A 27,550-nucleotide genomic window follows, 5' to 3' on the forward strand; every position below is an offset into this window, starting at 1 on the left:
TGGTCTAAATTCTTCAAGCATGAGCTTTCTACTGTGGCAGTGGATCCTCTCCTTATTGAGTGCAAGAAGAAGATTTTAGGAGCTCTAAATTCTGGGTTGTAATATCTTCTAGAAACATCTCAACCTTACTGTGTGGCACTGACACTACACCTCCCTGTCAGCAAGCTCTCTCAGCCAGCACTCCTATATCAAGCTGTAGAACCCCCATGTCACCCTGAATTGCTGACAATGCATCCCTCACGCTCCTCTGAGGACACCCTGTAGCACTGACACTACTCCCCTGTCAACTTCAATGTGACCCCCATGTCATCCTACGATTACAACGCACCTATGTCTGCTCAGCCAGCAACCCTGTCACTCTGCAATGCTGTCACACAGCTCACCCAACTTTGCAGTTTTATGCTACTCTACTGACAATGAATGCCTTTTTACCTTGGTCCACTAACCCAGCACCTCCATGGCACCCTGCAGCACCCCTCTCATTCAACACCCGACACTTGTCATTCTATGACACTCTAACTCCACCTCATCCAGCAACCTCATATCATTCTGTAGCTCTGACACTCCACTCTCTATCACCCAGCACGCACATGTGAGTTTTTAGCACTAACACTGCACCTCCTGGCATCCAACCCAATTCACCCAACCTCTCTATGTTACTCTAAAATGTGTCTTGTCACACAGAAAGTCCATGTCCACTTATATTGCAGACCTTGCTCATTCAGGACTTCTAAGTTACCTTACAATTCAGATGATGTGTGTCCTGTCACCCAGTACCTCTAAGTTACCTTATGTGTACGCTGCACCTTCTGTCACCCAGCACCTCCATGTCACCTTATAATGCGGACGCTGCGCCTCTTTTCACCCAGCCCCTCAATGGCACCTTATAATGTGGACGCTGCGCCTCCTGTCACCCAGCACCTTCATGTCACCTTATAATGCGGACACTGGGCCTCTTTTCACCCAGCACCTCCATGTCACTGTATAATGTGGATGCTGCGCCTATTGTCACCCAGCACCTCCATGCCACCTTATAATGTGGACACTGCGCCTCTTGTTACTCAGCACCTCCATGTCACCTTTTAATGTGGACGCTGCGCCTCCTGCCTCCCAGCACCTCCATGTCACCTTATAATGTGGACGCTGTGCCCCCTGTCACTCAGCACCTCCATGCCACCTTATAATGTGGACGCTGTGCCTCCTGTCACCCAGCACCTCCATGTCACCTTATAAAGTGGATGCTGCGCCTCCTGTCATCCAGCACCTCCATGTCACCTTATAAAGTGGATGCTGCGCGTCTTGTCACCCAGCACCCCTATGTCACCTTATAATGCGGACACTGCACCTTCTGTCACCCAGCACCTCCATGTCACCTTATAATGTGAATGCTGCGCCTCCTGTCACCCAGCACCTCCATGTCACCTTATAATGCGGACGCTGCGCCTCCTGTCACCCAGCACCTCCATGTCACCTTATAATGCGGACGCTGTGCCTCCTGTCACCCAGCACCTCCATGTCACCTTATAATGCGGACGCTGCGCCTTCTGTCACCCAGCACCTCCATGTCACCTTATAATGCGGACGCTGCGCCTCCTGTCACCCAGCACCTCCATGTCACCTTATAATGCGGACGCTGCGCCTTCTATCACCGAGAACCTCCATGTCACCTTATAATGCGGACGCTGCGCCTCCTGTCACCCAGCACCTCCATGTCACCTTATAATGCGGACGCTGCGCCTCCTGTCACCTCGCACCTCCATGTCACCTTATAATGCGGACGCTGCGCCTTCTGTCACCCAGCACCTCCATGTCACCTTATAATGCGGACGCTGCGCCTCCTGTCACCCAGCACCTCCATGTCACCTTATAATGCGGACGCTGCGCCTTCTATCACCGAGAACCTCCATGTCACCTTATAATGCGGACGCTGCGCCTCCTGTCACCCAGCACCTCCATGTCACCTTATAATGCGGACGCTGCGCCTCCTGTCACCTCGCACCTCCATGTCACCTTATAATGCGGACGCTGCGCCTTCTGTCACCCAGCACCTCCATGTCACCTTATAATGCGGACGCTGCGCCTCCTGTCACCCAGCACCTCCATGTCACCTTATAATGCGGACGCTGCGCCTCCTGTCACCCAGCACCTCCATGTCACCTTATAATGCGGACGCTGCGCCTCCTGTCACCCAGCACCTCCATGTCACCTTATAATGCGGACGCTGCGCCTCCTGTCACCCAGCACCTCCATGTCACCTTATAATGCGGACGCTGCGCCTCCTGTCACCCAGCACCTCCATGTCACCTCCATGTCACCTTATAATGTGGACGCTGCGCCTCCTGTCACCCAGCACCTCCATGTCACCTTATAATGTGGACGCTGCGCCTCCCGTCACCCAGCACCTCCATGTCACCTTATAATGTGGACGCTGCGCCTCCCGTCACCCAGCACCTCCATGTCACCTTATAATGTGGACGCTGCGCCTCCTGTCACCTCGCACCTCCATGTCACCTTATAATGTGGACGCTGCGCCTCCTGTCACCCAGCACCTCCATGTCACCTTATAATGCGGACGCTGCGCCTTCTGTCACCCAGCACCTCCATGTCACCTTATAATGCGGACGCTGCGCCTCCTGTCACCCAGCACCTCCATGTCACCTTATAATGCGGACGCTGCGCCTTCTGTCACCCAGCACCTCCATGTCACCTTATAATGCGGACGCTGCGCCTCCTGTCACCCAGCACCTCCATGTCACCTTATAATGTGGACGCTGCGCCTCCTGTCACCCAGCACCTCCATGTCACCTTATAATGTGGACGCTGCGCCTCCTGTCACCCAGCACCTCCATGTCACCTTATAATGTGGACGCTGCCCCTCCCGTCACCCAGCACCTCCATGTCACCTTATAATGTGGATGCTGCGTCTCCTGTCACCCAGCACCTCCATGTCACCTTATAATGCGGACGCTGCGCCTCCTGTCACCTCGCACCTCCATGTCACCTTATAATGCGGACGCTGCGCCTTCTGTCACCCAGCACCTCCATGTCACCTTATAATGCGGACGCTGCGCCTCCTGTCACCCAGCACATCCATGTCACCTTATAATGCGGACGCTGCGCCTTCTGTCACCCAGCACCTCCATGTCACCTTATAATGCGGACGCTGCGCCTCCTGTCACCCAGCACCTCCATGTCACCTTATAATGCGGACGCTGCGCCTCCTGTCACCCAGCACCTCCATGTCACCTTATAATGCGGACGCTGCGCCTCCTGTCACCCAGCACCTCCATGTCACCTTATAATGTGGACGCTGCGCCTCCTGTCACCCAGCACCTCCATGTCACCTTATAATGTGGACGCTGCCCCTCCCGTCACCCAGCACCTCCATGTCACCTTATAATGTGGACGCTGCGCCTCCTGTCACCCAGCACCTCCATGTCACCTTATAATGTGGACGCTGCCCCTCCCGTCACCCAGCACCTCCATGTCACCTTATAATGTGGACGCTGCGCCTCCTGTCACCCAGCACCTCCATGTCACCTTATAATGTGGACGCTGCGCCTCCTGTCACCCAGCACCTCCATGTCACCTTCTAATGTGGACGCTGCCCCTCCCGTCACCCAGCACCTCCATGTCACCTTATAATGTGGACGCTGCGCCTCCTGTCACCCAGCACCTCCATGTCACCTTATAATGTGGACGCTGCGCCTCCTGTCACCTCGCACCTCCATGTCACCTTATAATGTGGACGCTGCGCCTCCTGTCACCCAGCACCTCCATGTCACCTTATAATGTGGACGCTGCGCCTCCTGTCACCCAGCACCTCCATGTCACCTTATAATGTGGACGCTGCGCCTCCTGTCACCCAGCACCTCCATGTCACCTTATAATGTGGACGCTGCGCCTCCTGTCACCCAGCACCTCCATGTCACCTTATAATGTGGATGCTGCGTCTCCTGTCAACCAGCACCTCCATGTCACCTTAAGCACTAACAATACACCGCCAGGCATCCAACTCCCTCACCCCATCCCAATCACTATGTAATTTTAATAGTACCCCCACTGCCAGTCATGTCCCCTTACTCCACAATGCAGACACTGCCCTCATCCGTCAATGCACATACCTATACAGTGCTGACATTGAACCCCTGTATCACCCAGCTTCCCCCATGTCATCCCACATGACTACTTAATGGAAACTTAGTAACAGTGATATATGAGTTCTTCCGGGTCCTGCTCTGTTTGGGCCCCGCCCACGTCCTGTGCGTTCTCTGTTACTATTTCCGGGTCCCTGTAATAGCGGAGAAGAGAAGTAGTCTTTTGGAGTTCAGCTGTGTGCGAGGTTGTGTGTTCTGCAGAAACAATGGGGAAAAGACAGCATCAGAAGGATAAGATGTGAGTAGAGGGGAGAAGCCCTGCGATCAGTGTCTGTGTATGTATGCCCTTTCTGTGATCAGTGTCTGTCTGTGTGTATACACTTCCTGCGATCTATGTCTGTATGCCCTTTCTGTGATCAGTGTCTGTCTGTGTGTGTATATGTATACACTTCCTGCAATCAGTGTCTGTCTGTGTATGTATGTATACACTTTCTGCGATGTGTATGTGTGTTTACACTTCCTGCGATCAGTGTCTGTGTATATACACTTCCTGCGATCAGTGTCTGTGTATATACACTTCCTGCGATCAGTGTCTGTGTATATACACTTCCTGCGATCAGTGTCTGTCTGTGTGTGTGCATGTATACACTTCCTGCGATCAGTGTGTGTTTATACACTTCCTGCGATCAGTGTGTGTGTGTATACACTTCCTGCGATCAGTGTGTGTGTATACACTTCCTGCGATCAGTGTGTGTGTATACACTTCCTGCGATCAGTGTGTGTGTATACACTTCCTGCGATCAGTGTGTGTGTATACACTTCCTGCTATTAGTGTGTGTGTGTGTGTGTGTGTGTGTGTGTGTGTGTGTGTATACACTTCCTGCGATCAGTGTGTGTGTATACACTTCCTGCTATTAGTGTTTGTGTGTATATACACTTCCTGTGATCGGTGTGTGTGTGTGTGTGTGTGTGTGTATACACTTCCTGCGATCAGTGTGTGTGTGTGTATACACTTCCTGCTATTAGTGTGTGTGTGTATCTACACTTCCTGTGATCAGTGTGTGTTTGTGTATACACTTCCTGCGATCAGTGTCTGTATACGCTTCCTGCGATCAGTGTCTGTGTGTGTGTATATACACTTCCTGCGATCAGTGTCTGTGTGTGTGTATATACGCTTCCTGCGATCAGTGTCTGTGTGTGTGTATATACGCTTCCTGCGATCAGTGTCTGTGTGTGTGTATATACACTTCCTGCGATCAGTGTCTGTGTGTGTGTATATACACTTCCTGCGATCAGTGTCTGTGTGTGTGTATATACACTTCCTGCGATCAGTGTCTGTGTGTGTATATACACTTCCTGCGATCAGTGTCTGTGTGTGTATATACACTTCCTGCGATCAGTGTCTGTGTGTGTATATACACTTCCTGCGATCAGTGTCTGTGTGTGTATATACACTTCCTGCGATCAGTGTCTGTGTGTGTATATACACTTCCTGCGATCAGTGTCTGTGTGTGTATATACACTTCCTGCGATCAGTGTCTGTGTGTGTATATACACTTCCTGCGATCAGTGTCTGTGTGTGTATATACACTTCCTGCGATCAGTGTCTGTGTGTGTATATACACTTCCTGCGATCAGTGTCTGTGTGTGTATATACACTTCCTGCGATCAGTGTCTGTGTGTGTATATACACTTCCTGCGATCAGTGTCTGTGTGTGTATATACACTTCCTGCGATCAGTGTCTGTGTGTGTATATACACTTCCTGCGATCAGTGTCTGTCTGTGTCTGTGTGTGTGCATGTATACACTTCCTGCGATCAGTGTGTGTTTATACACTTCCTGCGATCAGTGTGTGTTTATACACTTCCTGCGATCAGTGTGTGTGTATACACTTCCTGCTATTAGTGTGTGTGTATACACTTCCTGCGATCAGTGTGTGTGTGTGTGTGTGTGTATACACTTCCTGCTATTAGTGTTTGTGTGTATATACACTTCCACTGATCGGTGTGTGTGTGTGTGTGTATACACTTCCTGTGATCGGTGTGTGTGTGTGTGTATACACTTCCTGCGATCAGTGTGTGTGTGTGTGTATACACTTCCTGTGATCAGTGTGTGTTTGTGTATACACTTCCTGCGATCAGTGTCTGTATACACTTCCTGCGATCAGTGTGTGTATACACTTCCTGCTATTAGTGTGTGTGTGTGTATATACACTTCCTGTGATCAGTGTGTGTATATACGCTTCCTGCGATCAGTGTCTGTGTGTGTGTATATACACTTCCTGCGATCAGTGTCTGTGTATATACACTTCCTGCGATCAGTGTCTGTGTATATACACTTCCTGCGATCAGTGTCTGTCTGTGTCTGTGTGTGTGCATGTATACACTTCCTGCGATCAGTGTGTGTTTATACACTTCCTGCGATCAGTGTGTGTGTATACACTTCCTGCGATCAGTGTGTGTGTGTGTGTGTGTGTATACACTTCCTGCGATCAGTGTGTGTGTGTGTGTGTATACACTTCCTGCGATCAGTGTGTGTATACACTTCCTGCGATCAGTGTGTGTGTGTGTGTATACACTTCCTGCTATTAGTGTGTGTGTGTGTGTATACACTTCCTGCGATCAGTGTGTGTGTGTATACACTTCCTGCTATTAGTGTTTGTGTGTATATACACTTCCTGTGATCAGTGTGTGTGTGTGTGTGTGTGTGTGTGTGTGTATACACTTCCTGCGATCAGTGTGTGTGTGTGTGTGTATACACTTCCTGCTATTAGTGTGTGTGTGTGTGTGTGTGTATATACACTTCCTGTGATCAGTGTGTGTATATACGCTTCCTGCGATCAGTGTCTGTGTGTGTGTATACGCTTCCTGCGATCAGTGTCTGTGTATACACTTCCTGCGATCAGTGTGTGTGTGTGTATACACTTCCTGCGATCAGTGTGTGTGTGTATACACTTCCTGCGATCAGTGTGTGTGTGTATACACTTCCTGCGATCAGTGTGTGTGTGTGTATACACTTCCTGTGATCAGTGTGTGTGTGTGTATACACTTCCTGCTATTAGTGTGTGTGTGTATACACTTCCTGCGATCAGTGTGTGTGTGTGTGTATACACTTCCTGCTATTAGTGTGTGTGTGTATACACTTCCTGCGATCAGTGTGTGTGTGTGTGTATACACTTCCTGCGATCAGTGTGTGTGTGTGTGTATACACTTCCTGCGATCAGTGTGTGTGTGTGTATACACTTCCTGCTATTAGTGTGTGTGTGTGTGTATACACTTCCTGCTATTAGTGTGTGTGTGTATATACACTTCCTGTGATCAGTGTGTGTGTGTGTGTGTGTATACACTTCCTGCGATCAGTGTGTGTGTGTGTGTGTGTATATACACTTCCTGTGATCAGTGTGTGTGTGTGTGTGTATACACTTCCTGCGATCAGTGTGTGTGTGTGTATACACTTCCTGCTATTAGTGTGTGTGTATATACACTTCCTGTGATCAGTGTGTGTTTGTGTATACACTTCCTGCGATCAGTGTCTGTATACACTTCCTGCGATCAGTGTCTGTATACACTTCCTGCGATCAGTGTGTGTGTATACACTTCCTGCGATCAGTGTGTGTGTATACACTTCCTGCGATCAGTGTGTGTGTATACACTTCCTGCGATCAGTGTGTGTGTATACACTTCCTGCGATCAGTGTGTGTGTATACGCTTCCTGCGATCAGTGTCTGTGTATACGCTTCCTGCGATCAGTGTCTGTGTATACGCTTCCTGCGATCAGTGTCTGTGTATACGCTTCCTGCGATCAGTGTCTGTGTGTGTGTGTGTGTATATACGCTTCCTGCGATCAGTGTGTGTGTGTGTATACAGTTGTCAGCTTTGTCCCTGAGTTTTTGCATGTCATAGCATTCCACATTGCAGGTCGACCCCAGCACCCTGTAGTACACCGTGTGTGTGTGTCATATTCTGCAGACTCTTATGACAGAATGACTGGTCATAGTGATTGCCTGAACTGATCAGTAGGGGTTATTCTGCTCCAAGTGTGTCAGAGAAAGGTTACTAATCTGTGGAACGGAAACCAGTTTTGTGTATAGCATAGTATCCTTACAGACCTTTTAGAATCCATTGTAATTCCTGGTTATGTTCTTATAAAGCAGACCCCCCCCCCCCCCCCCAATTAACTAAAATTTATATCGGCATATCTCTGCATGCTGATATGGTATCATCCTTAATTTACATCCTTAAAGTGGGATTAGGCCCTCCTAGCCTTTACTGCCAAGGAAGCTGTTTTTGTTTGATCTGCAACTGCCATGGTGCTGCACATGTGATCAGTTATGACACCAGCCATTTAATGGTTTGACCATTTGGTTGAGGACACAAGCAAATGTGACCGTTAACAATCCTGGCCATTCCAGGAATGTAACAGTTTTTTTTTTAAAATCAATGGGTTTAATTCTGTTTTATGATTTACTGCTGTTCAGTAAATGGCAGCCTCCAGCAAGAAGAAACAAGAGCAATGCTGGAGGCAATTTACAGCACACACTAATTTTGGTGCCAAATGTATTAATGTGGAATGTATGTTCCTTGCTAAAGAATCTTATTTTAATCAATGTTCTGGGTAAAGGTCTGCTTTAAACACATTTTTTACTTCTACTTACCTTTTTATGTGTCCACTTCCCTTAAGGCACTGGCGACGTTGCTCAGGCCATAGAAGTGCTCCCTGGGAAGTCTACATCACAAGTGCCTTTAGCCTAGGTTCACACTTATGTGGTGCTGGAAACGCACTTTGTTTGCGATCTGCTGCGGGTGTCAATACGAAGTTAACAACACTCCAAAAGGATTGCAAACGCAGTGTGGCTTGCCCCCACCGGATCGCATGGTACAAAATAGGGATAGACCGATATGTTTTTTTCAGGGCCAATACCGATATTTTTGTACATTTATTTAAAGTATTGATCGCCTAAATTTCTTAGCACAAAGTACCCGACCTGTTATTTATCCAATAGCTCCGATAAAAAAAAAAGGGGGTGGCAATATGTATAGCCAAAAGAGTCCCGTTTACACCTAAGAGTGTAATTTGCGATAAAGAGGGCAGATATGTAATGGTGCAAGGCAAAATCAACGAACATGAGGTCACATTTATCTCATACTATGCACCTAATGTGGGACAGCTAGCTTTCTTTCAGGACATGCTCCGGGTGGTGATGCCGCATGCAACAGGCCATGTCATCTTTAGGGGCGACAGTAACCTTCCACTGGATCTGATACTAGATAAATCGACCTCCTTACGTACCTCCCTCAGACATGTCCCCAAGCAGGGAGTTAAACTGGCATGCCTGTTGCATTCGAGCGACCTGGTGGATGTTTGGAGAAACGATCACCCCACTACGAGGGATTTTACGCACTATTCCCATGCGCACAAAACATATGCTCGCATTGACTCTGTCACCCCTCCTCCCGTTCGTATTGAAGTCCAAAATATTGGTGACTCTGTGGTCGGACCACTCACCCGTCGTTATGACTGTCTCTGATCTCTGGACTAAACCTAAACCCGCTCCCTGGAGACTCAATGCTTGCCTCTTTAATGACCCCATTGTATTTAAAGAGGTGGAAGACACTCTACGCCAATACTTCCTTGACAATGATAGCACTGATACCTCCCCGGCGATTCGCTGGGCGGCCCACAAACCGACGATAAGAGGGAAGCTTATTCAAATAGCCTCCCGAAAGAAAGAAGAACACGCTCAGGACATTTACCAAGAGGAAACAGATCTCCGTGATCTCTTGAGGGAACAGAAACGAAATCCCAATGTTGACATAATAGACTCTGCTAGATGGACCCTCAACCTTAGTTTAACCACACGAGCGGAAAAATCCATCCGATGGTCTGGAAACCATTATTACACTCTAGGTGATAAACCACACACGCTGTTGGCCCGCAAGTTGACCCCGAGACACTTTTCCCCAGCACTCCCGAAATTGAAACTACAAAATGGTAGCAGATCTCAGAACCCTCAATTGATAATCAACTAATTCTATCATTTCTACACTAGGCTGTACTCCCAACCGAATCCTCTCCAGCGTCCCCTGTTCGACGCGTTCTTCCGCGGTCTCCCCCCTCCCGCAGCTATACATAGAGCATGTTACTGTTATGGATAAGGAATTTTATGAATCGGAGATATTGGTGGCCATCAAACACCTAAATTCCTCCAAAGCTACAGGCCCGGGTGGCTTTTCTGGCCATTACTATAAGAAATTTAAAGAGACTCTCACCCCCCACCTTTGCTACTATTTCATTGCAATTAGACAGGGTACTCCCATACCTAAGTACGAAAATAACGCCTTCATACATATTATACCCAAACCTGGCAAAGATCATGGCGACTGTTTAAACTATCGCCCGATCTCTCTAATTAATTTAGATGTAAAAATCATGACTGAATTCCTTCTTGGGCGATTATATTCACCCCGACCAAGTGGGCTTTGTCCCTTATAGACAGGCCTCTGACCAGACCAGACGGGCTATTGACATTATATCTGCCCTACAATCGAATTGGGATGGGGGAGGACAGAGGAAAGGCATGCTTCTGTCCCTTGATCTTCATAAGGCGTTCGACTCCTTATCCTGGGAGTATTTGTGGCACACACTTGAGCAATACGGCTTCGGGCCTACTTTCCTCACGCTGCTACAAACCTTATACAGGGAACCTATAGCGCCACTATCGGTCAAAGGTTATAGCTCCGATTACCTAGACATTCGTAGGGGAACACGTCAGGGCTGCCCTCTGTCTCCTCTATTGTTCATCCTAGCCCTAGAACCTCTAGCTAATAAAATACGCCAGAATCCGAATATCCAGGGTTTTCCCTGTGGAGATGGGGTGCACGAGTGCGCCCTCTTCGCAGACGATATCTTACTGTATTTATCTACCCCGCTGGTCTTGGTCCCCAATTTGCTTCAGGATTTTGGGTCGTTCACTGCGATCTATGGTTTGCGGGTGAACCATTCCAAATCCCAGGCCTTGAATCTGACACTAGAGGACGCCACTGTGTCCACTCTTAAACTTAAACTAATTTTCCTTTTAAATGGCAAGATAAGTCACTGCCGTACCTAGGCATCCACCTGACATGCTCTATGCATCCAATTACCCTCCCCTGTACAAAATTTTGCGGGCAGACCTCCTGAGATAGTCGGCTAGCCCTCCGTCGTGGTTCGGCAGGTTGCCCTCGATGAAGATGAATGTTTTGCCACGGTTGCTCTATTTGTTTTGCACTTTAGCGGTCTCACTTAACATGCCTGATCTTAAAGCATTTCAGAATAAGCTTGTGCAGTTTATATGGGGGGACAAGAGGCCCAGAGTGAACAGGCAAACCCTGTTTACACCTAAATTGCGGGGGGGTCTGGGGGTCCCTGACCTAGTCAAATACTATTATGCTGCTCCGCTCACTCACCTTATCAGATTCCATTCTAAAACATCCCACCCGATATGGATACAGCTTTAAGCCACCCACTACTCCAGTCAATCACTTGATGTGGCTGCGGCCCAAAGACCATCCTGCGATCCTATGCCCCACCTTATCCCTGTCTTTGGGGATATGGGACAGATTGTTGAAACGCTATGGCTTCAAGTCTCCCCACACACCGTTGGCACCCCTACTGGGCAATCCGCGGTTCCCTCCGGGCCTCTGTCCTCCGGCTTTTGAATGGTGGACTAATAAGGGATTTCTCCATCTAGCGGACCTTTGTGATAGAAGGGGTCTGCTCCCTAGAGCTACACTACAGGAAAAGTACTCTCTTCCAGTGAGAGAATTTTTCCGCTACATCTCCCACTATGCGACCTCTATGAAACGTCTCTGTGACCTAGCAACCTCGACTCCCATGGAACACTTATGTAACACAATCGATAAACAGACATGCTATATATCTACGATTTACAATATATTGCATGATGACTGTACTAAACTGCCTTCTATGACCTGTTGGGAAGCAGACTTGGGCGAGGAACTGGACAGGGCAGAATGGAACAAGTTGGCGCATCTAAACTCGAAATCCCTGATTAACACGTCTTTGATAGAAGCCAACTATAAAGTCTCCTTGAGGTGGTACATGGTCCCGGTCCGACTGGCAGCAGCAGTTCGGGAGGCCTCTTCATTATGCTTTCGAGGCTGTGGTTAACCAGGCACAGTCTTACACATCTGATTCTGGATCCGTGTATATCATTTTATATACTCCCTTACCAACATTAATTTGGTCAAGTCTCCGCTACAGGCGCTCTTGGGCAAACCTATTGAACAGGCCTCCAAACACGCTAAACGCCTGGTTACCTTTATTTTTAGTGCAGCCAAAATTACTATAGCCCGTTCCTGGAGGTCGTCGGTGATATTGATGGAGTTGCTTAAGGCTAAGCTGACCTGGATCATAATCAATGAGAGGATGGTGGCCATCCTCCAAGATAAAATGCACCTCTTTGAGAAGACTTAGGACCCCTGGATGAGATATCTGGAGGGCTCCCCGTAAATTTGAGGGTTTACCCTCCGTATCCTGAGAGCGGACGACATTCTGGAGCTCTCTGGACCCCTCTCTCGTGGACCTGGACACCAACCTCTTACCGCTTTTGTCCCTTACTCCTTCCTTCCCATTCCCTACCTATTCTTTTTTCCCTCTTTTCTTTACTCCCCTCTCCTTCCTACACACACTCTCTTCCTTTTTACTGCACAGGAATACTGCAGACGTGGGCCTCCTTGGATCATTATAGACCTGTCAGTGCCACCTAAAGTGGCTCTTATGCCGTAATTTGCCATGTCTGTTGCCTTGGTATACCAATGCTGATGGTTCGGCTCCCCGGGGCCGGCGGTGTTACGGTGGACTGGGATTTGGGCGACCGCTCTCCTCCTTGGGGCGCAGTATGTTCCCCTGGGGGCGCCGGAGGGGGGGGCGGTCCCGGGCCTAGTTGGCGTCGCCCCGGTCCAGGGGACAACTGGAAGGGTGTTCTCTAGCCTTGTATGCCATTGCCACGCGCTCCTTAAGGGGCTATGTCGACTGTTTAGCATAGTTCTGTGTTCTCTTTCATTGCAGATGTCAACTCTATGCATTCTTGTGTATTTTTCTTTGCACATAAAATTAATAATAAAAAAATTATTGAAATCTTAAGTTTTGAAAAATAAAGACAATTTTTTGACACAAATCTGGTACTGAACATGTTCATTTTTGTTTAATGCTTAATGGCTGACTTGCTGGCACCCTGTGGTGGGTGGCTGGCTGTCTGGCACCCTGTGGTGGCTGGCTGGCTGGCTGGCACAGGGGCTGTTTGTGGGTGGCTGGCTGTCTGGCACCCTGTTTGTGGGTGGCTGGCTGTCTGGCACCCTGTCTGTGGGTGGCTGGCTGGTACAGGGGCTGCGGGTGGCTGGCTGGTACAGTGCCTGTGGCTGGCTGGTACAGTGCCTGTGGGTGGGTGGCTGGCTGGCTCGCTGGTACAGTGCCTGTGGCTGGCTGGTTCACGGCCTGTGGATGTGGGTGGCTGGCTGGCACCGGGGTGCTGTGGGTGGGTGTATGGCTGTGATACACTCCCACAAGACTAGTCCAGACTCCAGACGAGGCTGTCCAATGTGAGGGAGGCGGCCTTAGAAGGCAGAATGACGTCCCAAAAATATTGGCCAGTTCCGGGGCCGATAACCATATGTCGGGGAAAATGCATATCGGCCCTGCCAATAATCAGTCTATCCTTAGTACAAAACAACCATTTGATGCAGCTCCAAAATAGTTGCATTCACTTTTCACTTTTCTGGTGCGATGCGGTTTGATTTGAGCCCACTCAAAATGAATGGTCTCAAATCGCACAACACTAAAGTGCATGTGAATTGCACAGGAATGCAATACTGTTCTTGTGGGATCCACATGCAGGCTTTAGTGTCAGCCAACTTTAGAGGTCTCATAACTAAGCTGTGAAATCTCTCAGTATTGTTTTATCGCTCATGATTAAGATGAAGAGCATTTTAAAAAGTGCTGGTATGTTTGGAGTTCCGCTTTAAAAAAAAAAAACTGCAACATTGAAAAATGGTCATTTTATTTTCATACCTGTAGACTGTTTGGGGCCCTCTGGAAGCCTTCCCAAATAACTCCTAGTTGGCAATCCCCACATCCTTCCTTGGTGCTAGGTAGGGCTGCAACTAACGATTATTTTGTCTGTCGACTCAGGGCTTGACAAATTTTCCTGAAATCTAGGAGCCAGCTAAAAAAGTTAGGAGCAAGTTTTTTTTTTTTTTTTTTTTAAACTAACAACCAAGCTTTATTTAATAAAACGGATACTAAATTTAGACATAAATACGACTAGAACCCCACTCTCCTCTAGCGCAATTGGATGAAAACAGACTGTCTGTCTCTTTCCATCCGATGCCATCTGATCCGATCCATGGGATGGATAGAAAATAGAACCACCATCCGTCTGCTTTTGGCGGACAGGATCAGATGGCGGCAGATTACTGCTCCATAGAGGAGAATGAAGGGTCCGATCAGGTCTGCCTGAAAAACTGACAGGCCGACCTGATCAGACAGCCCGTGTGAAAGGGGCCTTCGGCTGTGGCATGGCGATGAAGAAAAAAAAAAAAAAAAAGATAGATATATATATATATATATATATATATTATTATTTTTTTTTTTTTTAATAATTAAAAAGAAAAAATATTATTTAGTTTTTACATTTAAAAAATAAATTAAATTAATAATAAATAACCACACTCCCTGTCAAAGGTAACTAACTGGACAGGGAGGAGATGGTAATGCATTAAGAACAATCAGGCCACCACAAGAGGGCGCCAGTTCCCCATTGGAAGCCTCTCATCACAAGTAGGCCAAAAAGCCGGGGGCCTCAATTTTCGGACGGCCCGGAAGTCCGTGCAAAAATGACAGGACACCTTCTGCAGGGCACCCCAGGCGCCAGGTCGCTAATTCTAGTCACAAATGCGACCTGGCGCCCGGGTTTTGTCGAGGCCTGTGTCGACTAATCTAACGATTATTTATTTTTTTTTTTTGCTTAATTGAGTGTTCTTTTTTTTGATTAGCTAGTTAATCCTTTGAATAACAAAAAGTACAGACCCCTCAGTAAGCCCCCTCCCAGTACAGACCCCTCAGTAAGCCCCCTCCCAGTACAGACCCCTCAGTAAGCCCCCTCCCAGTACAGACCCCTCAGTAAGCCCCCTCCCAGTACAGAGCCCTCAGTAAGCCCTCCACCTAGTACAGACCCCTCAGTAAGCCCTCCCATCTAGTACAGAGCCCTCAGTAAGCCCTCCCACCTAGTACAGAGCCCTCGGTAAGCCATCCCACCTAGTAAAGAGCCCTCAGTAAGCCCCCTCCCAGTACAGACCCCACAGTAAGCCCTCCCACCTAGTACAGAGCCCACAGTAAGCCCTCCCACCTAGTACAGAGCCCTCAGTAAGCCCTCCCACCTAGTACAGAGCCCTCAGTAAGCCCTCCCACCTAGTACAGAGCCCTCAGTAAGCCCTCCCACCTAGTACAGAGCCCTCAGTAGACCCCCTCCCAGTACAGACCCCACAGTAAGCCCTCCCACCTAGTACAGACCCCTCAGTAAGCCCTCCCACCTAGTACAGACCCCTCAGTAGGCCCCCTCCCAGTACAGACCCCTCAGTAGGCCCCCTCCCAGTACAGACCCCTCAGTAGGCCCCCTCCCAGTACAGACCCCTCAGTAGGCCCCCTCCCAGTACAGACCCCTCAGTAGGCCCCCTCCCAGTACAGACCCCTCAGTAAGCCCTCCCACCTAGTACAGACCCCTCAGTAAGCCCTCCCACCTAGTACAGACCCCTCAGTAAGCCCTCCTCCCAGTACAGACCCCTCAGTAAGCCCTCCTCCCAGTACAGACCCCTCAGTAAGCCCTCCTCCCAGTACAGACCCCTCAGTAAGCGCCCTCCCACCTAGTACAGACCCCTGAGTAAGCCCCCCTCCCAGTACAGACCCCTCAGTAAGCCCTCCCACCTAGTACAGACCACTTAGTAAGCCCCCCCTCCCAGTGCAGACCCCTCAGGCTCACCTGCGATCACATGCTGCTGCTGGAGTGGCGCGTGACGTCTCGTCTGTGTGGGACAGTGGGAGGGATCATCGGCGTTGGCGGCAGTCTGCAGCCACAGAGAGTCAGCTCAGTTGATGCACCGCTGCGCAGGCGCAGCTGCCCCGGGACGTCATGCCGCTCACATCGGCTGACGTAGAAGAGACGGACACTCTGGACTGGAGCGCAGCGGGGGCCAGGGCGGGGCAGTGCAGCCTGCAGCGGCCCCAATCAATGCAGCGGCCCGGCCGGCAATGCGAGCAGGGGGCGTGTGACGTCACGCGTCGACTCCTTTCACGCACGTCGACATAATTCTGTAGTCGTAATCGATTACGTCGACGCATCGTTGCAGCACTAGTGCTAGGGTAGGTTAGCATAATCTCCTAGATTTCAAAAAATCTAATAAATCAGTAGACAATTAATTTCTTCAGTATATTTTAAAAAATCCAGGTGAATTTTTATATACAGTTTGTACAGTGCATCCAGAAAGTATTCACACGCTTCATTTTTTCCACATTTTGTTATGTTACTGCCTTATTCCAAAATTGAATAAATTATTATTTTTCTTTAAAATTCTAAAAATAATGCCCCATAATGACAATGTAAAATACGTTTTTTTGAAATCTTTGCAAATTTATAAAAAAAAAAAAAAAAATCCCATGTACATAAGTATTCACAGCCTTTGCCATGACACTCAAAATTGAGCACAGGTGCTTCCGGTTTCTACTGATCATCCTTGAGATGTTTCTACAACTTGACTGGTGTCCACCTGTGGTAAATTTAGTTGATTGGACATGGTTTGGAAAGGCACACACCTGTCTAACATGTCAGAGCACGAACCAAGCCATGAAGTCCAAGGAACAATTGTATTAAGGTACAGAAACATTTCTGCAGCATTGAAGGTCCCAATGAGCACATTCGCCTCCATCATCCATAAACAGGAAACGTTTGGAACCAACAGGACTTTTCCTAGAGCTGGCCACCCAGCCAAACTGAGCGATCAGTGGAAAAGGGCCTTAGTCAGGGAGGTGACCAAGAACCCGATGGTCATTCTGACAGAGCTCCAGCATATCTCTGTGGAGAGGAGAGAACCTTTCAGAAAAACAACCTCTGCAGCACTCCACCAATAAGGCCTGTATGGTTGGGTGGCTGGACAGAAACCACTCAGTAAAAGGCACACGACAACCGACCTGGAGTTTGCCGAAAGGCACCTGTTGGACTCTCAGACTATGAGAACAAAAAACTAAACTCTCTGGTCTGACGAAACAAAGATTAAATTCTTTGGCCTGAATGGCAAACGTCATGTGTGGAGGTAACCAGGCACCACTCATCACCTGGCCAAAACCATCCTTACAGTGAAGCATGGTGTTTTTCAGTTGCAGGAACTGGGAGACTAGTCAGAATCGAGGGAAAGATGAAGGCAGCAATGTACAGAGACATCCTTGATGAAAACCAGCTCCAGAGTGCTCTTGACCTTAGACTGGGGCAATGGTTCATCTTCCAACAGGACAACGACCCTAAGCACACAGCCAAGATAACAAAGGAGTGATTACTGGACAACTCTGTGAATGTATTTGAGTGGCCCAGCCAGAGCCCAGACTTGAACCCGATTGAGCATATCTGGAAAGATCTGAAAATTGCTGTGCTCCGATGCTCCCCAGCCAACCTGATGGAGTTTGAGTGGTTCTACAAATAAGAATGGGATAAACTGCTCAAAAATAAGTGTGCCAAACTTGTAGCATTACACTTAAAAAGACTTGAGGCTGTAATTGGTACAAAATGTGCTTCAACAAAGTATTGAGCAAAGGCTGCGAATACTTATGTACATATGATTTTTTTTTTTTTTGCTTTTCAATTTTAATTAATTTGCAAAGATTTCTTGTTGTCATTATGGGGGTAGTGTTTGTAGAATTTTGAGGAAAATAATACATGTAATCCATTTTGGAATAAGGCTGTAACATAAAATGTGGAAAAAGTGAAGCGCTGTAAATATTTTCCAGATGCACTGTATACTGCCTTTTAAAAATAGGTGTACTGGCCCGTTGCTTTAAGACTACAAAACTTATAAAGCAGATCGCTCACACATATACACACTCTCTGAAGGTGTATCAATGTGCAAAATGTTATCCAAAAGTGGTGCCGTGCTCCCAAATGCTAATGTGTTCGTATCCCTTTAAATCTGTTTGCATAGCAAATTTCAGAATCCACATATCCTATCAAACCATATATACCATAAAGGCCCGTACACACGTACCGATCGTCGGCATACAAACGTCGGTGGACGAAGGATCTGCCGATTGTACGCGTGTTAGTATGGTGCCTCCGACAGATGTCTGCGCACAATCCGCGGACAAAAGTCTTTCGTGCAAACATGAAAATATTTGTATGCCGACACCAGAACGGACGATTGTTCGCCTGTCAGTACACAATTCGGCCGACAGACCGCAGATTTGCAAGACTGGGCATGCTCAGAAAATAGAAAACACAGGGAAAGTTAACCATTACATGACATCACTTCTGCAGTCGGCGGACAAAATTCTTGTGCTGTCCTTGTGCTGTCTTTGCACTTTTCAGCAGACACCGACATCCCGGGGAGAAAAGAGGAACATTTGTATGCCGACCATCGGTACGTGTGTACGGGGCTTAAGTCAAACAAACATTGGATCAGTCCATAAGGTGCCCTTTGGTATGAATTTTACTTGCATATGTTCAATCTAGAGCTGCACGATTCTGGATAAAATGAAGCTCAATTTTTTTGCTTAGAATAAAGATCACGATTCTGTCATGATTCTCGGCGTAACATCATCTTTCACATTCTACAAAAAAAATTGGGCTAACTTTTACTGTTTGCTTTTTTTTTTTTTAAGTCATTAAAGGGTAAATACAGTGTGACATAAAATATTGGCTTAGACTTTAAAGTGATTGTAATTTCTTGTGGTTTTTTTTTTTTTAATAATAAACATGTTATACTTACCTCCTCAGTGCAGTTGGATTTGCACAGAGCAGCCCGGAACCTTCTCTTCTCGGGTCCCTCTTTGCAGCTCCTTGGTCCTCCCTCCTGTTCAGTGCCCCCACAGCAAGCAGGGGGCACCTGAGCCGAGCTGCAGCTCCGTCTGTCCATTCAAACACCTGAAAAAAACGCCGGAAAAAGGCCTGAAAACGATACACTCAGGTGTGAATGGAGCATTAGGCTCGGTTCACACTACGTCGCTCCGACTTAGGGGGCGACCTGTGAAGTCGCGTGCAGCGCGACTTCGGGGCGACTTGCACGGACTTCATAAAATGTCTATGCAAGTCGCTCCAGGTTGCCCCCAAGTAGTACAGGACCCTTTTTCCTAGTCGGAGCCACTTGTGTCGCTCCTATTAGAACGTCTCCTGTACCAGTCAATGGACCACTACAGTGCGTGACTTGTCAGGCTGACCAAGTCGCCTGACAAGTCGGACTAGTGTGAATGGACACTTACAGACCGAAGTTCATTTCTTTTATCTAAGGCTCCATTCACACCTGGGCATTTTTGAGCGTTTTCAGCTCCAAAAACGCTAAAAAAAAACGTTCCAAAATGCCCAACAAGTAAAACTCCATTCATTTAAATGGCCCCTGTTCACATCTGAGCATTTTAACGCCTGAAGCAAAACGCCTGTAGCTGAAAAAAGTACATGAGCTTCTGTTTTGGGCTGATTACCAGCGTTTTTGATAGATGTCCATGCCTGCCTCCAAAAACACCTGAAAAAAACGCCTGAAAATCGTGGTGAAAACGCTACGCTCAAGTGTGAATGCAGCCTGAGAGCCGATTCTGTGCGATTTGATTCTGTGCGAACTTGCAGATCGCACTGCGATATGCGATCAAACTGGGGTTGTCGTTAACATTTAATTGACACCCCCAGCGTATCGCATATGGCAGAGTGAACTGCCAGATGTGCGGATGTGATGCGGGATCACGCTGCATATTCACAGTGTTCCCGCATCGCACAAATGTGAACCGAGCCTAAAAGAACGAAATGATACATTGTAAAACCTGTTTTTAGGCTCGGTTCACATTTATGCGATGCGGGAAGGCTGCGAATCCGCAGCCTGTTCCCGCATCGCACACGCACCCCCGGCAGTTCACACTGCCATATGCGATACGCTGGGGGTGTCAATGTAATGTTAACGACACCCCCAGTTTGATCGCATATCGCAGTGCGATCGTGCAGTTCGCACAGGATCGGATCGCACAAGTGTGAACCGCTGTGCGATCCAATCCTGATGCGGCTGCCAAAAAGGGTCCCTGTGCGTGTTTGGTGCGGCTGCGGTGCGAATTTAGCCATACAAACTGTATGGCTAAACTCGCACCGCACAGCCGATCGCATGTAATGTCGGAGCGGTGCGCTCCGACATTACATGCGAACCCCACACACGCACAAGTGTGAACCGGGGCTAAGTTATCTCCCAGCGCTGAGAAATGTTGATAAACATTTGCCAGAGGCTCTGCTCTGTATGAATCGAGGAAATGGCAAACTAAGATGGTGAGGGGGGGGAGGGGGTGAATCAAGATCGCAATTTTTTTTTTTTTAACGATTAATCATGCAGCTCTAGCTCAGTCTGTCATAAACAGACAGGCTTGTGTTCACATAACCAAACAACTGCTTCCTTAATTAGTGTTCACCACTATGTGCTCCAATCATCCACTCACATTAATGATAATCCCCTCATCTGATGTGCCCTCACCTGGGGTAAATTACCATCCAATGGTCTATATGCTATTTTATCCCTCTCTGGGAATCTATTTTAAGCCGTTTCACTCCTTTGGTGGCAATCTTGAGTTTAGAATTCTCTTTCTCTAATGCCCCGTACACACGTGCAGATTATCTGCAGACTTTTTCCTTTAGATTTACCAAAACCATATAATATGAGGTCAAACCTAAACACTTTCAATTTGTATGCAATCCGGCAGGCCCTTGCACTACATAGAAAAGGTAAGTCTGCAGACAAAAGTCTTCAGATAATCTGCACGTGTGTACGGGGCATAACACTTATCTCCATACGCCCAAATCATAACGAGAGAAAGCTAGACATCGTGTTTTATCTTTGAAAACAACCGGTACGAAATATAAAAAAACACTCACATTTTCTTGGTGCTTAGAGTGCACCAAACTGTAAAAAGCATTCATTCCTCACAGTGCGGGTATAAGACAAGCAGACAGTATTACCACTGTATGTTCACAGTGCGTGTCTCAGCGTGATGACAGATTGGCCCTCCCCTACGCGTTACGCCACAGGGGTAACATGTCTTCCTCAGGGGGATATCCCATTGGTTGGTCTTATCCCCCAGGTGAGGGCACATCAGATGAGGGGATTATCACTAAATGTATGTGGATGATTGGCGCACATAGGGGTGAACACTAATTAAGGAACCAGTTGTTTGGATATGTGAACACAAGCCTGTTTTGTATGAAAGATTGAGCATATGCAAGCAAATTCATACCAAAGGACACAGTCATTTTATGTATGTATTTCAATATATGTATTGATTTGCTTGTCTGGAGTTCTGAATCAAACTATAAATAGGTTTGTGTAGCAATTGGATATGTTAGTTTATTTTATGTAAAAACTGAGTTTTCTGTTCCAATGTTATAATAATCCACTTGTGTTATTTTCCTAGGTACATCACATGTGCTGAATATACGCACTTTTATGGAGGGAAGAAACCAGGTATGATCTGCATAGAATGTCACTGTGTGTGCATTATCCTTCAAATCTGTTCAAAGCAGATCAATTGCTTCGATTTGGACTAGACTGGACAGTCTTATCCTGGGCAGTTGAAGGTATCCGAGACCTCACACCACCCACCACAACCTTTTCTTAACCACTTCTGGACCGGAAGATTTTACCCCCTTAATGACTAGGCCACATTTTGCGTTACGGCACTGTGTTACTTTAACTGACAATTGCGTGGCCGTGTGACGTTGTACCCAAATAAAATTGAGGTCCTTTTGTTCCCACAAATCAAGCTTTCTTTTGGTGGTATTTAATCACCTCTGCAGTTTTTATTTTTTGCGCCAAAAAAAAAAAAAAGACCATTTTGGAAAAAAAAAAAAACTTTTTACTTTCTGCTTTAAAACACAGCCAATTAAAAGAAATTAAAAAAATCAATTTTTTTTTTATAATTTTAGGCCAATATGTTTTCTGCTAAATATTTTTGGTTAAAAAAAACCCAAAAGAGTGTATATTGATTGGTTTGAGCAAAAGTTATCGTGTCTACAAACTAGGGGTAGATTTATGGCATTTTTTTTTTTTTTTATACTAGTAATGGCGGTGATCAGAGATATATTATACTATACTATACTATACTATACTATATTATGTTATATATATATTTTTTATATCGGGGCTGCGACATTCCAGTGGACAGATCTGACACCTAACTGACACTTTTGAGGGGACCAGTTACATTGCGACCGTAATCAGTGCTAAAAATATGCACTGTTACTGTACTAATGACACTGGCAGGGCAGGGAGTTTAACACCAGGGGCAATCAAAGGGTTAAGTGTGTCCCTAGGGGGTGTTTTCTAACTGTGTGGGGGATGGACTGACTAGAAAAAACACAGAGATCCGTGTTCCTAAATAGCAGGAACACAGAATCCCTGTGTTCATCTGTGTTCCTAAATAGCAGGAACACAGAATCCCTGTGTTCATCTCTGACAGAACGCAGGTCTGTCTTGTTTACATCAGCAGACTGACAGAGTTCTGTCTCCTTGCAGACGGCTGGCAGACCCGCTGATTTTGCTCCCCCTCTGGCCAATCAACCCCCCACTGGCTAATGCACGAAACAATGTACAGGTACGTCGTTTCGCACAATAGAGCCGACTTGCTGCAGTATATGTACTGCTGGCAGTTGGCAAGTGGTTAAAGTGGAACTTTAGTCAGAAAATGAAGTCCTGCTAGATCACTTCAGGTTGGCCCATTTTGCAGGTATAGCTATGTAAAACATTAAAAATAAGTGTCTATACTGTTTAATCGCTTCCATTCTGGGCCAATTCTGGCACTCCGCTCCTACATGTAAAAATCATAATTTTTATTTTTTTTTTGCTAGAAAATTACTCAGAACTCCCAAATATTATATATTTTTTTTAGCAGAGACCCTAGGGAATAAAATGGCACTTTTTATGTCACACGGCATTTGTGCAGCAATTTTTCAACCGCGTCTTTTTTTTTTTTTTGGAAATAATGAATTAAAAAATAAAACTCTAAGTTAGCCCAATTTTTTTGTATAATATGAAAGATGTTATGCTGAGTAAATAAATACCTAACCTGTCACGCTTTAAAATTGCGTACATTTGTGGAATGGCGCCAAATTTTGGTACCTTTTTTTAAAATCTCCATAGGTGACGCTTTAACATTTTTACAGGTTACCAGTTTAGAGTTAGAGGAGGTCTTGGGCTATAATTGTTGCCCTCGCTCTAACGTTCATGGCAATAACTCACGTGTGTGGATTGAATGCCGTTTACATATGTGGACGCGACGTATGTATGCGTTCACTTCTGAGTGCAGGGACAGGGGCACTCTAAATTTTTTTTTTTTTTTACACTTTTCATTTTATTTATTTATTTTTTTTTTTTTGATCACTTTTATTACTAATACAAGGAATATAAACATCCCTTGTAATAGGAATAGTGCCGGACCGGTCCTCTTTACAGAGAGATCTGGGGTCAATAAGACGTTATGACGTCACGCCCAGCCTGGCAGTTGTAAATACTGCCGTGATCTCGTGAATAGCCAAAAACCTTCTTTTTTTTTTTTTTTTTTTATTATTTCGGGCTTTCCAGCCTGTAGGAGCTTTTTTAAAAATCTATTTATTGGTTTTCAAATACAGTACAGAAAAAAACACATAAACCAACAATGGTCTCTTACATCATTCCATTACTGTAATAACAAAGTTAGATTTTATATCAGGTACAGTAAACGGAATCGTACAAGAAATCAGCAAGTCAGACAAGCAGCATTTTGATTCTAGTATCCTGGATCTGGAGAAACTAGAGTAAGTGGGCTAGAAATCCAGAGATCAACAGAGCCTGATTATCTACTACTGCTACCTTACATGTCGGAGGCTAAATTCAAGACACCTTGGGGTACATGTTGTATTGTATGTTAAGAAACATTAAAGTAAACCTGACATTTTAATCTGAGCCTTCATTCACATCTGTGACTATAGGTATTGTGGAAAACTTTGTCTTCAAAGTTTACAACAGTGGCACTGAAATATCTGAAACCAGACTTGTATAGTCTTTGTTGTGATCTGAGAGTTTTGACAATAAAATACTTTACAGTACAAAGTACGTGTATTTTAAAATAAAATTAGTGAAAGAAAAACATAACACTAGTTGCGCACAACATCCATTAATAAAAGCAATCCTAAATGAATAAAAAATGGTGCATCAATAAACTGTGCCCAAAGGATAATCCACAATATTATTGACCTGTACAAAATCTAAAAATCCAAATATACTGTGCATGAAAAATATATATAGAAAATATATGCGAGTCCAAAAAATTAAAGTCCAAAAAAATGACTTCTGTAAACATGATAAACCAAATGATCTTGTGGGATTCCAGTGCTAATAATAAGGTGACACCCAAATTATATCCACCACAGATGTGCTCCACACCCGTCCGATTAGCAACTCGCCCTCGTTTGTTGCCTACCACTCTCGTGGATAAGGCAAATTTTGCTGTGTATAATACTGTTGGCTGTAGTGCTCCCCTTTGGCAATGCAGACAGTGGTCCTCATATGAACCAAAAGGTTGGGGGATTATCTTTTACTCCAAACCATGTGGAAAAAACATATAAAAATGGGGACCCCAATGGTGCAGTACCATTAAAACACTTTATTAAATCAAAAAAAGCAATATATAATGCCCGTACATGTATTTAAACCTGCCAAGCGCATATATACATCCAATAAACAAATGAGAGGGATAGGGGGGCTCACTCTAGTCCGGTATACTGCAGCGTGAGATGCGTTGTGTCCACGGAGCCAGATGAATCACCCTGCTCACCTCGATCACTCCTTCAGTCTTTGACAAAGTCAGCCAATGACGAAACGTGTCTGGCGTGGCTATTGAGCAATGCTCAGTATACTCAAAATAAAACAACTCCATGTCGGATGACATTAGTTTTTAAAAAATGCTTTAACCACTTAAGCCCCGGAGGATTTGGCTGCTAAAAGACCAGGGGTTTTTTGCGATTTTTTTTTTTTTTTTTTTTTTTTTTTCGGTACTTCGACATTGCGGCGGACAGATCGGACCCTTGACTGACATTTTTTACACTTTTGGGGTTACCAGTGACATTACTGCAGTAATCAGTGCTATACATATGCACTGTTACTGCAAAAATGACACTGGCAGGAAAGGGGTTAACTGTATTGGAGAGGGAGGGGTTAAGTGTGTCCTAGGGGCGTGATTCTAACTGTATAGGGACATGGCTATTGGTGTAAAAACAAAGATCAACGGTCCTACATAGTAGAACCGTCTGATCTTCATTTTTACACCAGGGAGAATGAGGGGCGGCTTGTTTACATAAGCCGTTCCGCCTTTCTCCCTTCACCGGAGCGATCGTAGTGTGACCGGCGGACATCGGGTCCGCCGGTCACACGCACTGACTTGTCAGTGAACGAGCCACGGCGCGCGCGCGCCCGCCCGCAATTGGCTCTCAAGTCAGTGACAGGCGAGTGACGTACCCATTCGTCACTCTGCCTGGCCGGGGCTGACCGCCGCAGTATATAGTCGTGCGGCGGTCGGCAACCGGTTAAAATGATTGTGAGAAGCATTATGGTTTGTAAACATAATTAAAGCTTTTTTATAGTAGTAAACACATGAAATCTAAAACCATAAACCTCTAACCTTTTTCTTTTGCAGATATTCCAAAGACAAATTTCAGACGTTTACCTTTTGATCACTGCAGGTATGGAACATACTTTATAATACGTTTGTCATAATTCAGGCTAGGTACACATCTCTGCACAATCACTTGCTTTCCAGACTTCCTGAACTTTCGCGGATGTGTGGGGGTGTCCTTAACGGTTTAAAGAATATGTTGCCTAACATTTCATATTCCTAATATGTGTCTGTTGTACCATGTACTTGGGTAAACAGTTTCTTGTTCTCTTTGTCTTGCTTCCTTTTTGTGAGAAATTCCTGACATTCCCCCCACTTTTTTCTTATTTCAAACTGACCGCACTAGGCATGAAAGCACATCCATCTCAGCGTTGTCAATTTTGGCTGTCCTTGGAGCACAGCCTGCCTGTCCAATGGCCAAAACTTTTTGACACGCTCCCCCCTTCATAGCCATTCACTGGTAAGATCAGTGTACTGCTTTTTCTCCACCCCAGACTCTCCAAGCCTTTTATGCAGCTGAGAACAGAGATTGTGATCCATTATGGGGGAAAAAAATATTTAATGTTTTTTTATACTGTATTTATACACAAATGTTGTTGCCTTTCAGTTCTCATTTAACCACTTGCTTACCGCCCGCCGTAATATTACTGCAGCAGGGCGGCTCGGCTGCGCTCAGTGAAGTAGTGCTACGTGACTTTGTGCATGTGGTTTTGGCAGCGCGCCGCCAGAGTCGCGCTCCCGCTGTGTTTAGACAGAGATTGCCGCTGCCCTCCCGCGATCGTCGGAGAAACCGAGAGAAGACCCACCTGCTTATCTAAACAAAGCAGGCGGCTCTTCTGTCAGACAGGCAGGGAGAGATCAGCTGAAACTGCGATCTCTCTGTGCCTGTCACAGAACCATCCCCCCATACAGTCAGCAAGCACTTTAGGCATAAATTTAACCCCTTTGATCACTCCCAGTATTAACCCCTTCCCTGCCAGTGCCATTTATACAGTAAAAGTGCATATAATTTAGCACTGATTACTGTATTAGTGTCACTGGTCCCCAGAAAGTGTCAAAAATGTCAGGGGTCCGATCTGTTCACCGCAATGTCGCAGTCCCGCTAAAAATCGCTGATCGCCGCCATTACTAATAAAAAAATAAATAAAAAGTCCAAAAATCTATCCTGTAGTTTGTAAATGCTATAACTTTTGCGCAAACAAATTAAAATACGCTTTTTGGGATTTTTTTTTTTTACCAAAAATATGTAGCAGAATACAAATTGACCTAAACTGATAAAAACATTTTTCATTTTTAAAATTTTTTGTTAATAGCGCAAAATCTAAAAACTGCAGAGGTGATCAAATACCACCAAAAGAAAGCTCTATTTGTGGGGAAAAAAATTAGATAAATTGAATTTGGGTACAGCATTGCACGACCCCGCAATTTTCGGTTAAAGTAACGCAGTGCCGAATCGTAAAAAATGGCCTGGTCATTAAGGGGGTAAAACCTTCAGAGGCTGAAGTGGTTAACTACATCCCGCCCGCCC

General features: G+C 46.1%; 1 protein-coding gene across 1 annotated transcript in view; it reads left to right on the forward strand.

The window, feature by feature from the left end:
• The first annotated feature begins 4,283 nt into the window (after window positions 1-4,283).
• Window positions 4,284-27,550, forward strand: part of PPIL2 (peptidylprolyl isomerase like 2) — a 102,389-nt gene continuing 79,122 nt past the window's right edge. Inside the window, exons 1-3 of the mRNA XM_082243090.1 lie at window positions 4,284-4,395; window positions 21,790-21,839; window positions 26,044-26,089. Coding sequence (XP_082099216.1) covers window positions 4,364-4,395; window positions 21,790-21,839; window positions 26,044-26,089 — 128 coding nt within the window. The 5' untranslated portion in view covers window positions 4,284-4,363. The remainder of the gene's footprint in view (window positions 4,396-21,789; window positions 21,840-26,043; window positions 26,090-27,550) is intronic.

The sequence above is a fragment of the Pelophylax lessonae genome, assembly GCF_965119305.1.
Source record: "Pelophylax lessonae genome assembly, chromosome: 1".
NCBI classification, from domain to species: Eukaryota; Metazoa; Chordata; class Amphibia; order Anura; family Ranidae; genus Pelophylax; species Pelophylax lessonae.